The 13,043-nt window shown below is 34.5% G+C and overlaps 1 protein-coding gene and 1 long non-coding RNA gene across 2 annotated transcripts; both read right to left on the bottom strand.

Annotated features, from left to right (window-relative positions):
• Nucleotides 1-6,528: 6,528 nt before the first annotated feature.
• LOC107001375 lies at nt 6,529-7,035 on the bottom strand. Its single transcript, XM_015199446.1, has one exon. The coding sequence runs from the start codon at nt 7,033-7,035 to the stop codon at nt 6,529-6,531; it is 507 nt and encodes a 168-aa protein (XP_015054932.1).
• Nucleotides 7,036-9,219: 2,184 nt separating this feature from the next.
• Nucleotides 9,220-12,286, bottom strand: LOC107001798. The gene is made up of 4 exons (XR_001454453.2): nt 12,115-12,286; nt 11,655-11,839; nt 10,848-11,070; nt 9,220-9,761 (listed from the first exon to the last, which is right to left on the bottom strand). It is a non-coding gene; the product is annotated as an uncharacterized LOC107001798 (long non-coding RNA).
• Between the last annotated feature and the right edge of the window lie 757 nt (nt 12,287-13,043).

The raw sequence follows: 13,043 nt of genomic DNA, 5'->3' as shown, positions 1-13,043 counted from the left end.
ACAGCACAATATGTCCACTGACTGACTTCCTGGAATCAGGACATGTAGCCCAGTCAGAATCACAGAAAGCTTGCACCTTGTAATCATCAGTTGATGTCATAAGTAAGCCCAGTGTTGGATCCTTCTTAAGATACCTGAGTATGTGGTAAGCTGTCTGCATGTGTGGCTCTCTAGGATGCTGCATAAATTGGCTAAGATGTTGGACTCCATAGGCAATATCCAACCTAGTATTAGTGAGAAAATTAAGTTTTCCAATCAATTTTCTATAGGATCTAGGATCTGATAGGAGTTTACCCTCATTAGCTCTAATTTTAATAGTTGCATCAAGTGGTGAAATAAAGCTGGAAAATTGAGTGCACTGGTACTCTTTAAGAAGATCTAATACAAACTTCCTTTGTGAAATGATAACTCCCATTGCAGTACACAAAATTTCCAGACCTAAGAAGTAATGTAACTTTCCTAGATCCTTAATCTTGAATTGATTATGTAAGAACTCCTTCAAGTTGTTTATCTCTTCAATATCAGTGCCTGTGAGAAATATGTCATCTACGTACGCAACTATAAAGACAGTGGAAGATTCCTTCTTTCTGTAGAACAAAGAATAATCATTGAGAGAATGAGTGTAGCCCCTTGATCTTAGTGCATCAGACAACTTGGCATATCATTGTCTACTGGCCTGTTTCAGTCCATATAACGACTTGTTTAATTTGCACACTAGGCTAGAATCAAGAAGTTCAAGGCCTGGAGGTGGTTGCATATAAACTTCTTCATGTATATCACCATGACGAAAAGCATTATTGACATCAAGTTGGTATATGTTCCAATGTCTTTTCACAGCAATAGCAATCAAAACCCTCACAGTTGTCCTCTTAATGACAGGAGAAAAAGTTTCTGTGTAGCCTATCCCATTGTGTTGAGTATAACCCTTTACAACAAGCCTTGCTTTATACCTTTCTATTGAACCATCTGCCTTATGTTTAATTTTGTACACCCACTTACAACCAATAGCCTTCTTTTTACAGGGAAGACTCATAAGGGTCCAAGTATTGTTATCCTGTAGAGCAGTAAGTTCCTGTGTCATTGCAGTCTGCCATGCAGGGTTTATAGCTGCATCCTCATATGAAGATGACTCACAATCATTAGAGAAATTCAAAACTAAAGACTGACTATCAGGATATAAGATGTTAGATCCCCCATGATGATGATTAGAAAATGAGGTATGGAGAGAAACATGAGGTTTCGATGTGGTAGGTTGATGTCCAGTATGAACATAGTCATTGAGATAAGCTGGTGTCTTAGGAATTCTGGTAGATCTTCTTAATAGGGGTAGAAAATTGGTGGATTGACGATTAGTAGTGATGGAATGATCTGATGACAGAACTGGAAACGTGACCTCTGTAGACTCATGATCATTATGATCTGAAGTCTATTTATGATAAATGTTGCTGTTAAGACACACTCCCCCAGTATTGTATAGGTAGTTTGGATTGAAATAACGAGGCCCTAGCTGTTTCTAAAAGGTATTTGTGCTTTCTTTCTACCACACCATTTTGTTGTGGTGTGTATGACATGTCTTTTGGTGGAGTATGCCTTTGGATTGGAAGAAAAGAATAGATTCATGGCTGGTAAATTCTAAACCATTATTTGATCTGATTGCTTGAATGGTGGTTTTGTACAGATTTTCAACCATTTGGGCAAAAGCCTTGATAATATGTAAAGCATTACTTTTGCAACTCAGCAAATGTGTCCAAGTAGACCTACTGAAGTGTAACAACCCTAAAAATGAATAGGATAAATGCTTAAGGTGTCAAGAATGCTTGCGATTAGACCAAGATTCACACGGATTGATACGCGTAGATCCAGACTTCAGAACCCTTGCTACGACCAAGACAACTAACTTGGGGAGTTAGTTGAGCTTGGAAAGGTTGGAACCAACCAAGTAAGGCTCTTGAAAAAGAAGATTTAATCAAATGAGTCTTTACCGGACTTAAAAAAAAGAAATCTTAAGTTTTGAGGGTCCAGCGGTAAAATGGTCTTTTCCAGGCCAAGGGTAATATCGTAATTACCCTAAGGAATTAATTAATTAATTAGTTATTAATTAAAGAAACAATTCAGCTTAGGTTGACCCAAAATGGTCCATTTCACAAGGGCCACTCTACCCGAGTTCGAGCCCCATTGGAAGAAAGAAATTGGTGATTTATTTATTATTTAAAATCTGAATTTTTAAGGGAAAAATGGTCCTTTCACGTATAATTAATTAAATCATATTTTAAGTACTAAGGAGAGTCCTAAATTGACTAAGTCAGTATCTAAGCCTAAACAACTTCACACGTTTCACACTCTCACGTCTATCACATCCTCACGTTCAAACTCTATTATTTTCTCTCTGCCAATAAACGTAAAGAACAAAAAACATAACAAAGGTTCTTCACACTTGAAGAATCACTAAAAAAATCTAAGAAAGCAAGCTAATCAAAAACGTTAACGCAAGGGGGATTTTCGTCGAGTTGGTGGTGAAACTTTTGGTGAGTTGGACGTGGTTTTGGAGAAAGGTTTGGGCAGAAACTTCAACGTTTGAACATCAATTAAGGTATGTGTTTCTTTCCTCTTGGTTCCTTTCCCAAGATACCCCTTAAGATTCAAGATAATTATTCCAAAAACTAGGATCGTTCCCCCTTTTCATGTCCGTGTCACTAGCTCCCATTGAACATTAGGTTGGGTATGTTTGCTGGTACAAAGTAGGGGTGAAATGATATGTTCGTGATGTTTATGTTTAAGTATCGAAATCCAAGAATAATGTCACCTACTTAGATCGAAATCAAGGTCTTGGCATATATATAACATACATAAGTCTTGTACTACATAATCTTAGGAATGTATGAATTACTTAACGAACTATGAATGTAGCCCCAAGGCTTGTGTGTATAGACTCATAGTCTAGCATACGTTTAAAAGTAAGTGAACCTAAGATGAATATAATGAAATGATGAACCCTAGAAGGGTTAAGTATGAGTGTAAATACACTAAATGGCCAAGTGCATTGGCATAAGATGAGAGGAACAATGAAATGAGGAAATGAACAATGAAATGATGAAACCCTAGAAGGGTTAAGTGAGGGTGTGAAATACACTGAATAGCCAAGCGCATTGACATATGATGAAATAAACATTCACGTAATAAGAGGTGAGTAACTATGAAAAATAAAGGTGCTAATGATAATGAATGTGGTGACAACATGATATGAGGCTAATGTAAATGATGAGAGCAATCTCAAATGAGCCTAAGTAAATGTTACAAAAACGTACTCGCCTATGAGAGTGTAAGATAATGAAGAGACCAGTCTCTATGAACACTCTAATGAAAATATTGAGATTAACACACTTAATACTAATGATGATTTGAGAAATCATCGAATGAGCTATGATGTCCTCATACTAGAAGACAGCTTCCCTGACGTATGAGGTGAATGTAATGGAACTTTATATTGAACACCGATAGGCTAGCTATGAGCGGTGATGCCTTCTTTCGAGAAGGACGGAGGTTCACCTAAATCTCATGAGATGAGACTGTCCGGCTTGCCGGATATGGGTATCCTTATATCTCCTAGTCTTCGAACCTATACAGCCAATATAGGGATCTGGCGGGGTTGAATTCCCATCTACGCTAGCATGTTATGGATCACTTTGGCCAGTGATTCCACCTCTTTTCGGTGTGGGGGAGACACTGGATTCCATGATGCTCACATGATCTATGTCGGTTAAATATAAGTTCCCAATGAAAGAATGAGGCCAGCCTCAAATGATGCACATAATGACATGAATAATACCAAGGGTGTTAGGATAGGATAATCAAAAGGTGAGTTAGATTCAAGTAATTACATTAGGTCATTCTTGGTCATTGCACAACGAACCTAATGAAAGTCTTAAACTACATCCAAGGTATAACTGGTGTTTACACTGGCCTATGAATGAAATGAAATGGAGTACGTATGAATGAACGAAGCAGACTCTGTGTTTGCTAATGAAGATTCCCTAGTCGAGGTCCCATCTGTTGAGCCCTCATTTCTGGGATGTGTTGAGTTAAGTCCATGATTCCAAGGTCTCATGGCATATGAATGAATGATATTAAAGAAGTTATGTGCTACATGCAAAATGTGTTGCATACTATATATGCTATGTGTAAATGTTATGTGCTGTGTGCAAATGTGAAAAGTATGATGATGTATGTTATTCTCATGGCATAACTTTCCTATTCCAAATCTGGAAAGCTCACTGACTTTCCTAATTCAAATTTGGAGAGCTCATTGACTTTCCTAATCCAAATTTGGAAAGTTTCCTAATCTCAAAATTTGGATAGTCCACTGACTTGATTTCCAAAAATCATGTTGTTAAGAAAGAGCTATTCTTTCTCATGCATGTCCTTGGCGTGTGCTTGCATATACCCATACTTAGTACAAGTGTGTAATAACCCTATACAAACTCTACTATTTTAGGTGCAGGCACAGGTGGACGTTAGAGCTACAGGATCATCGCTGTAGTTATCCGGACGTTCAGCATTCATACGGTTTTGGTAGGTTAGTTTTAGAGTTGAGCTAGTGGAGCATGTTCCACTAGCGTTTCTTTCCTGTTTTTATTCAGACTATGTATTGGTGCCATTTTGGCAATTATACACTTAATAAGAATTGAACTATTTTTTTCAGTTGCTTATCTCTTAATGTTAGATGGTTGACGGTGAACAATTACGTATTAATGAGAATGTTTTCATAAGTATGTTAAGAAGAAAAAAGTTTCAAATTTTTCGCAAAAATTAACCTATGTAAGGTAAGAATGATGTAAGTAGGCTTGTCTGCGACCTCTGAGAGGTCAACGACGCCGGTCTCGTCAGGGGTTTAGATTCCAGTCGTGACATGAAGTCATATACTAAGGTTAAGAAATATTTGAATTATCATGGGTTTCTACATGATAGGGTCCCCAAAGGTCAACATGAAGTAGCTGAAATATTTTTGTAGTGTTGTGAGATTTTGATGGGAAAGGTAACCTAGTTTGTCCTGCCATAGGACAAATACCATAATAGAATGGTTGTTTTGAAGCAAACTTCACAGGAAGAGTGGATATATTTTTCATTTTTGCAAATGTTACATGTCCAAGTCTGTAATGCAACAATAAATCATTGCTAACATTATGAGACAGTGGTGATGCTACAGAAACAGAAACAACATTTTTGTTATTATGAATGGTATTCATTACAGTTGGAAAATAACTATATGGAGTAATGGATGGTAAATGAGTACATGAACATGAATGAGAAAGGTTTTTATATTGACAATCTATTGCATTGCTAGAAAATGAGACGGACTTATTAGTTGCTAAAGACTTCTTCTGTAAACAGGTTGAGCACAAAAGATATAGTCCATCGTGTGCTCTACCAATCTCCAGAGGCCTCTTCATGGAAAGGCGTTGCAGCATACAAGATGAATCAGAAAAAATAGCAATGCATTTGAGTTGAGCTACTAAAGATTTGATGGAAATCAGATTATATTTGAAGGATGGAATAAAAAGAACTTTGTGCAATATGATCCTAGGTGCAAGTTTCATACTTCCAACTTCTGTAACTATGACTTTATATCCAATTGGAAGGTCTACTAGTAAAAGGTAAGGTAAAATAGTGATATTGTATAGATGACTTTTATTAGAGGTCATGTGATGTGTAGCCCATGAATCTAATATCCATAAATCAGTCTTTGTCTTAAAACATCCATATGAAAGAGTGTCAAATTCAATGGAGGAGTTACAAGCTATCATACCTGCAAAGTGTGCTGCTCCACCTGAAAATGTGTTGCTCCATTTGACATCTAATCTTCATTTATTTCTTTAGCATCATTCACTTGAAACTGCTACAGTAAGCCTATAAGTTGTTCATACTGATCCTTGGTGATACTAGAATCTGTGTATTGTGAGGATCCAGCATTACTTTCTGTAGACTGATCATCAACACCACATGCATTTGCAGCTATTCCCTTTCCTTTTGCAGACTTGTGGTTTGAATTGAACCTCTGGTTCTGTGCATTATTGTGTCTGTTGTTCTAGTTACCATAACCATTTGAAACTGGTCCATTAATATTACTTTGTGGGTAGTCATGCAGTTTGTAACACTTATCTTTGGTATGCCCCAACTTCTTGAAAAAATCACACAGTGGTCTTGGCCTTCCATTATGGCTAGTAGAAACAGAGTAATTTGTTCTGAATTGTTGCCTTCCACCTGATGAGCCTGAAGAATTGGTATGCATAGTAGAATTCATAGAGCTTGCCTCCAGAAACATTTGATTGTTAGGTTTGATCTCTCTTTGTTTCTCCTCTTGAACTAAGAGAGAAAAAGCTTGTGCGATAGATGGCAGAGGATTCATCATAAACATATTACCTCTGTTACAGTATATACTTCATTTAACCCTATAAGAAATTGGATGAGTCTTCTGTCTTGTTCTGCCTTATGCATATTATCCATTCCTCCACAATTACACACGCAACTACACTAGTCTTTGACATTCAGATTATTTGATTCTTCCCATAATTTCTTCATCCTAGTGTAGTACACATTAATATCCAAAGCACCCTGACTCAGATCATTTATTTCTTTCTGAATCTGAAAAAATTTAGCCCCATTTGTTTGATCATAACGATCTTTTATCTCTTTCCACAATTCCAAAGAGTCACATACATATTCTACACTATCGATAATGTCTTTGCCTAGGGAATTAAGTATCCATGAAGTGACCATATTATCACATCTTTCCCATTGACGATATTGAGGTGAATTAAGGGTTGGTCTCCTACACTCCCTTGTAATAAAGACTAACTTGTTCTTCACAGAAAGAGATCTAATCACCCCTCTTCTCCATGATCTATAACCTATCCCTTTGAAGACAGATTGAACAAGAAGACTACTAGGGCTATCAGATGGATAAATGTAGACATGACTACTCACATCGATTGCAGTGCTTCCCGTCAAGCTGGTGCTAGGATTTGTGACTTCCACCATGATGAATCAGATTACTGAAAAAAATATGCCGAATGATTGATTGTAGATACAAAGGATTCTCAGTGTAACTGCAAATGCATTTCAGATGCAGATTCGCGATGAACATGAATTTTTTTTTAGAGAAATCGATGAACTGATTGAAGAATTGAGTTGAAGAAGAATCTAACGAGAGCAACTTTGCTCTGATACCATGTCAATTTAATGAATTGAAGCAATCAAGCATTCACCTACAATGGTGAATACTGTGCGGTCTCCATTAGAGAAGAAAACATGTGAAAAAAAATTGATAGAGAGAAAAATGTGTATTGCATTGATCAACTTGAACTTTACAACTTGTGATCTAATCTATTTATAGAACTAAATAGAATAATTAAGAAACTAACTAATTCATGAAAGTAACAGCTAACACTATAACAAACTCTTAACTAATTCTAACTAACCATAGTGACGTGGATGGGGACTAACTAACAATTAGAGTAACTAATAAATGGAAATGACTGATAAATATCTCAGTAGAGCCGATAGGCCTAAGCTTTACTCCGATGTTGTGTCAAATGACTTAGCTCCCTTGTATACTACTGTAGCAAACTTGGGTCTAATAAAATGATCCTTAGTTAATTAGGTGGTAACTCGGTTCTGATGACCTTCTATAAGTAACTCTCTACTGTCTCAGTGATTCATCATTGAGATATCGAACTTTGTTTGACGATTTAGAATTGAACTTAGTTTGGACTTTGCGTATTGTATTGATTACCTTGGAGTTGGTGTCATTACATTTTGAAGTATGATGATGATCAAGTCATCTGGTCCTATTGTAGTATGAGCTATTGTTTATGGTAGAGTAGCCTCCAAGAATCCTAATTGGAATCAAATAAATCTAGTAGAGTCTCAACTAGAATTGAACGTGCCTCGTAAAGTCGCAAAAAATTCCCAAGAGTTGCACTCATGACTCACTTGTATTATTTAAAACTACAGAGTGTTTGATCCAAAATGTATTATTTTGAACTGTTTTATCATCTACAAATATGTCCCCTTGAAATGAAGTCCAACACATGTGCAATTAATCTAGTATATATACACATTGATCACCAATTCACCAATATGAAATTTTTTTATCTCATAAATAAATGTAAATTTAGTTCAATATTTAGCATATATTTTTGTTTTATTTGTCGTCCAGAATTTTGTATATGTATTGAGTAACAATTTATTTGACTCAATACACGTAGGACACCACGTAGAACGAAAAATGACATGTACGATGCCATGTAGAATATGTGTGTCTATTGTTCAACTTTATGCAAGTTTAAGTGTCTATTTGTGTACACCCCAAGTTGAGGGTATAAATGTGATTTGAAGTCAAGTTAAATGACATATTTAAGTATTTAAGTGTCTATTTGTGTACACCCCAAGTTGAGGGTATAAATGAGATTTGAAGTCAAGTTAAATGACATATTTATGTATTATGCCTAAAAGAAAACCCAAGAAGTTCAGTACACTACAACAAAAACAACTTTTAGCGGCATTAAATATTGGCACTAATAAAGAGTGGTAAAGTCTTTACCGGCATTAGTTAAGTGACATTAGAACCAATGCTCAAGGCTTTAGGGACATATACAAAGAGTGACAATTGCCACTAAAAATACATATTTAGCGGCAATTAAGAATTAAATGCTACTAATGGTCATTTTTGTTGTAGTGATAGTATCTTTATCATATTTTTCCAACTACTTACATAATGTTCTTGGAGGTTTATGAGACTTTATCATGAATATATTGAGCAGAATATTAAAATTTTGGTTCATATAATTACTCAACTAGCTTTCTTGAATCCTCTAATAAATATGCTGGAACTTCTATATATACTAGATAATTTTTGTCTGTGCCGGCACGGGCCTTATATTATTTAAGTAATATTAACCACACTCCGTGATGGTTGACACTTCATGACTCAAGCTTGTCATTAGAAACTGTAATGACACAGTATCTTCGTTATTTCCTCAAAATGAGAAAGAAGTTGCAGTAACTATAACAATATCTGACATGAGTATACATATGAATGATTGATGTGTATGCTCCACAAAGTTGATTCTTGTATAACTTATCTCAATTGGAGCTATAATAGCATTTAGTTCTGCCACTCAACCATCAAACTTTTTTCACTTCACTTTCGATCATTGAAGCTCCCAGATAAAAAGAGATGAAAATGGATCAATTTATATGTTAAATCTATCTATACACTTGTGCTCCAATTACTCACAAAAAGTCAAAAAGAACTCCAATTTATATTCATGACCAAACCAATTTCAATTTTCATATATCTTTTTTCACTTTGAAACCTAAAATTATTTTTTTTTTTTAAAAGAAATTCACAACATGACCAAATAGCCAACAACTTTCTAAACAATGTTGCTTTCATCCTGTTATCTGTTTTGAAGATCCTCTAATTCCTTTTTCGCCATAAAACTCCCGCATTTAATGTCATTCTAAAAACTTCAGCATATGTAAACTCTTGTCTTTGAAGTTTGTAATTTTCTAATTTATCACAGTTCCATCCTTCAACTTGTCTATGAATCTGCAGTTATATTAGCATGGTATTTCGAACTTGCACTAAATAAGGACACATAAAGAGGATATGTTCACCATACTCAGTACCCATATAGTATAGTGCGCACTTCTCATCCTCCAAGCGTCTTCATTATGCTAACCTTCCCTTTGTAAACAATCTGCAACAAACAATGAGATATAGGATAAGTTGACCATTTAGGAGGCATATTTTGTTGTAAAGCAGCCTTGTCCAAATAACCTTCTATCAAGCTATTTTTAGCTAAAGAGTTTGCTGATAGTAAACTTATCTGAGCTTAGTACAAACCTTTCTTACCAACTAGCTTCCTCAAAGTATTTGTGAACTTAACATATAACAGATAAAAATATATATATATATGAAAATGGTTAATTTACAGTCCAACGAAAAGAATCATTCTTTTCGCCTCCAAACAATTCATTAATTTTGCCAAAACTATGATACTATACTTTGTCCCCAATTAGAATTATGAGTCGGATGAATTTCAACGATTAGCTATTGATCCATCAAGACATTCGACTAAAAATTTAACATGCAGCTCAAAAGACTGAACCATTATAATCTACATATCCATCAACTAACGAAACAACTCAAGCTCAAAAATATCAATTTTTATAGGGAAAAGGGTCAAATATGCCCCTAAACTATTAGAAAAGGTCTAAATATACCCTTCGTTTAGAGTTCGGTCCATTTATACCCTCGTCGTCCAACTTTTGGTCTACATATGCCCTTTTGGGGGTTAGTTGGACAACTCGAAATATCCAACTCATTTTACTTTTATTTAAATGCCAAATGGATTTTCCACGTCATTTTTATATATTATCACTTGACATTTATATTCAAGTAAAAAGGATCAAATATGCCCTTAAACTATTCGAAAAGGTCTAAATATACCCCCATTTAAAGTTTGGTCCATTTATACTCTCGCCGTCCAACTTTTGGTCTACATATGCCCTTATAGGCGTTAGTTGGCCAACTCGAAATATCCAACTAATTTTACTTTTCTTTAAATGTCAAATGGATTTTCCACATCATTTATATATATTATCACTTGACATTTATATTAAAAGAGAAAGGGGTCACTTATGCCCCTAACTATTCGACCCAATTTTAAAACACATATACGTTTTTATAATAGGGGCATATTTGACCCTTTTCCCATTTTTATAATCTACAATATTTACCACCAAAACAACTTACTCTCCAATAATTTGAAGGAACAACTAACCAGAAAGTTAAAACAATAGCCTGAATAGAATAATCTGGTGGAAAGACAATAACAATGTGCATTGTCCCTGAGCTTCTTCTCTGCGGGAGATTCGAAAATAGAGCTTAAATTTTTTCATTTTCTCTGCTGAATCTCACTTGGCTACCTGTAAATACCATCTTATATTGAAGTTTGATTCCCTTTTGAATTTGTGATGGATCTAATCAGGCACATAGTCCTGCATCTGTATCAAATACACCATGTCATCAATACACTATGTGAGTACATATTCAAAATTTTACCAACCAATATAGAACAATATTAACCCCATCAATGGAAGGTTTAATGACATAATATGTTCACCATGAACTTGTGCATTCAGAAATAAAAAAATTAAATACTATTGCTCATTTGTTCTTATCAATGAGTTGGTCATTTCACTTCAAAGAATATGAAAGTATTGTCTTGTGCAGGAAATTATATTACTTTTCCTTCCTTTTAAATTATCCCAAAATTAATCATATAAGTCACTAATATGTTCTCCTTGAATAGTTTTAAGACTTATAGTAAAAAAACTTCCTCGAGTAACTTTTATGCATGCCATATCATAAATTTATAAAGCTAGATTAAATGGAACATGTGAATGAGATTTAGAGCTTAAAAGTTTTGAAAAATCAGCTTCATCGGTCCTTATCCACCAATGGAAATATTAAAATTCCTATATAAGAGATCAATTTATTTCAATAAATTTGAGCAAATCAAAATTAAAGATATTTTAAGCATAGTAGATTGCAACTTTCTAAAAAACATACTACACTAAATATGTACCTTGAAACTTAAGTTCATTTATCTCAACTGGCCGGTAGATAACATATATTACCGGTGAGACATTCTACAAATAGCTCCTGGGAAATTGGGATAGAAACCACTCCATCAATTATAATTATATTCGAAGTTAGTATAAGCATCTTCATAAGGTCCTTTTAGCCCCAAGTCACCAGTAAAACTCTTTCCTGAAAACAACATAAAAGTATATTTAAGCAACTCACTCCAAACGGACAATATTTCACTTATATAATCAAACGATTAGGGTGCATATTCCACTACTTCAATAAATTTAATTGTTGGATAGTGAGTTAAATTTCAACATTCAAATACTCGAGATTCAAATTTCATCAACCCAAGGAATCGAATCTAAAATCAATGTTTTACAAATCTATTTAGCCAAATGTAGAAATCCGAGAAAAATTGAAGCTCAAAAGAAAAACAAAGAGACAATAAAAATTACCTCATAGTGGCAGCAATACTCGGAGACGATTTGAATATGAAGAGCCAGTACCTCTAGGAGATGAAAAACTTCATAAAAATGTAGTGCTTAGAGAACCGGGAAACTCTGCAACTCTGGTGGATGAGAGAATGTAATGAAGTCGTGAAAGTATCGATGGATGAAAGCACAACAAAATGGTGGCCCCACAACACGTGGAGTAATGAAAGAAGAAAAACGAATTTTAATGACTAAAGTATCCTTAGCTAATAAAATAACTACAGGCAAGCACACATGTTGATGCCAACAAGCTTCTCACTCTTCTAATATACTAGAATATATATATATATATATATATATATATATGGCCAAACCCATCGGAGACCTCCTAAACTTGGCATCAATTTTCACTTAGACACCTCAATTATGCTATGTTTATTTTAGACACCTCATGTAGAGTTCTTTTGTGTTATTGTGATATTTTTCTGACAATAGACAAAAAATTAAAGGAGAGTGTAATACACTCGTTGATGACGTGACAAACAATCAATTAAATAATTACATGTGTTATTTTTAGTTAAAAATAATTATAAAATCTATTTAGAAAATAAATTTAAAATGGTATTCTAAGAAAATCTCTTATTTCATTACACTCAAAATCTCTTTTGTGTTTTTCTTAAAAAAATATTCTTTTCTTTTACTATTTTTCATATTTATTCATCTTCTTTCTTTTTGGTATTGTTTTTTGGAAAGAAAAGGGGGAGAGGAAGAAAGAAGCAGAGAATAAATATGAAATAATCGTTTGCCAATCTATGTTATGAAAATCAGAAATTACTGGTTGTAATAAATCATTCAGAAACACGAAGTAACTGAGATTTTTAGAACGAGTAAGTAAGATGAACAGAAATTTATTTGTAAAAAATAATTGAATCTGTAAAAACTTACCAGAATCT

The sequence above is a fragment of the Solanum pennellii genome, chromosome 10, assembly GCF_001406875.1.
Source record: "Solanum pennellii chromosome 10, SPENNV200".
Classification (NCBI taxonomy): Eukaryota; Viridiplantae; Streptophyta; class Magnoliopsida; order Solanales; family Solanaceae; genus Solanum; species Solanum pennellii.
The sequence above is the reverse complement of the archived record's forward strand: the minus strand, read 5'-3'. Positions and strand labels throughout refer to the sequence as shown.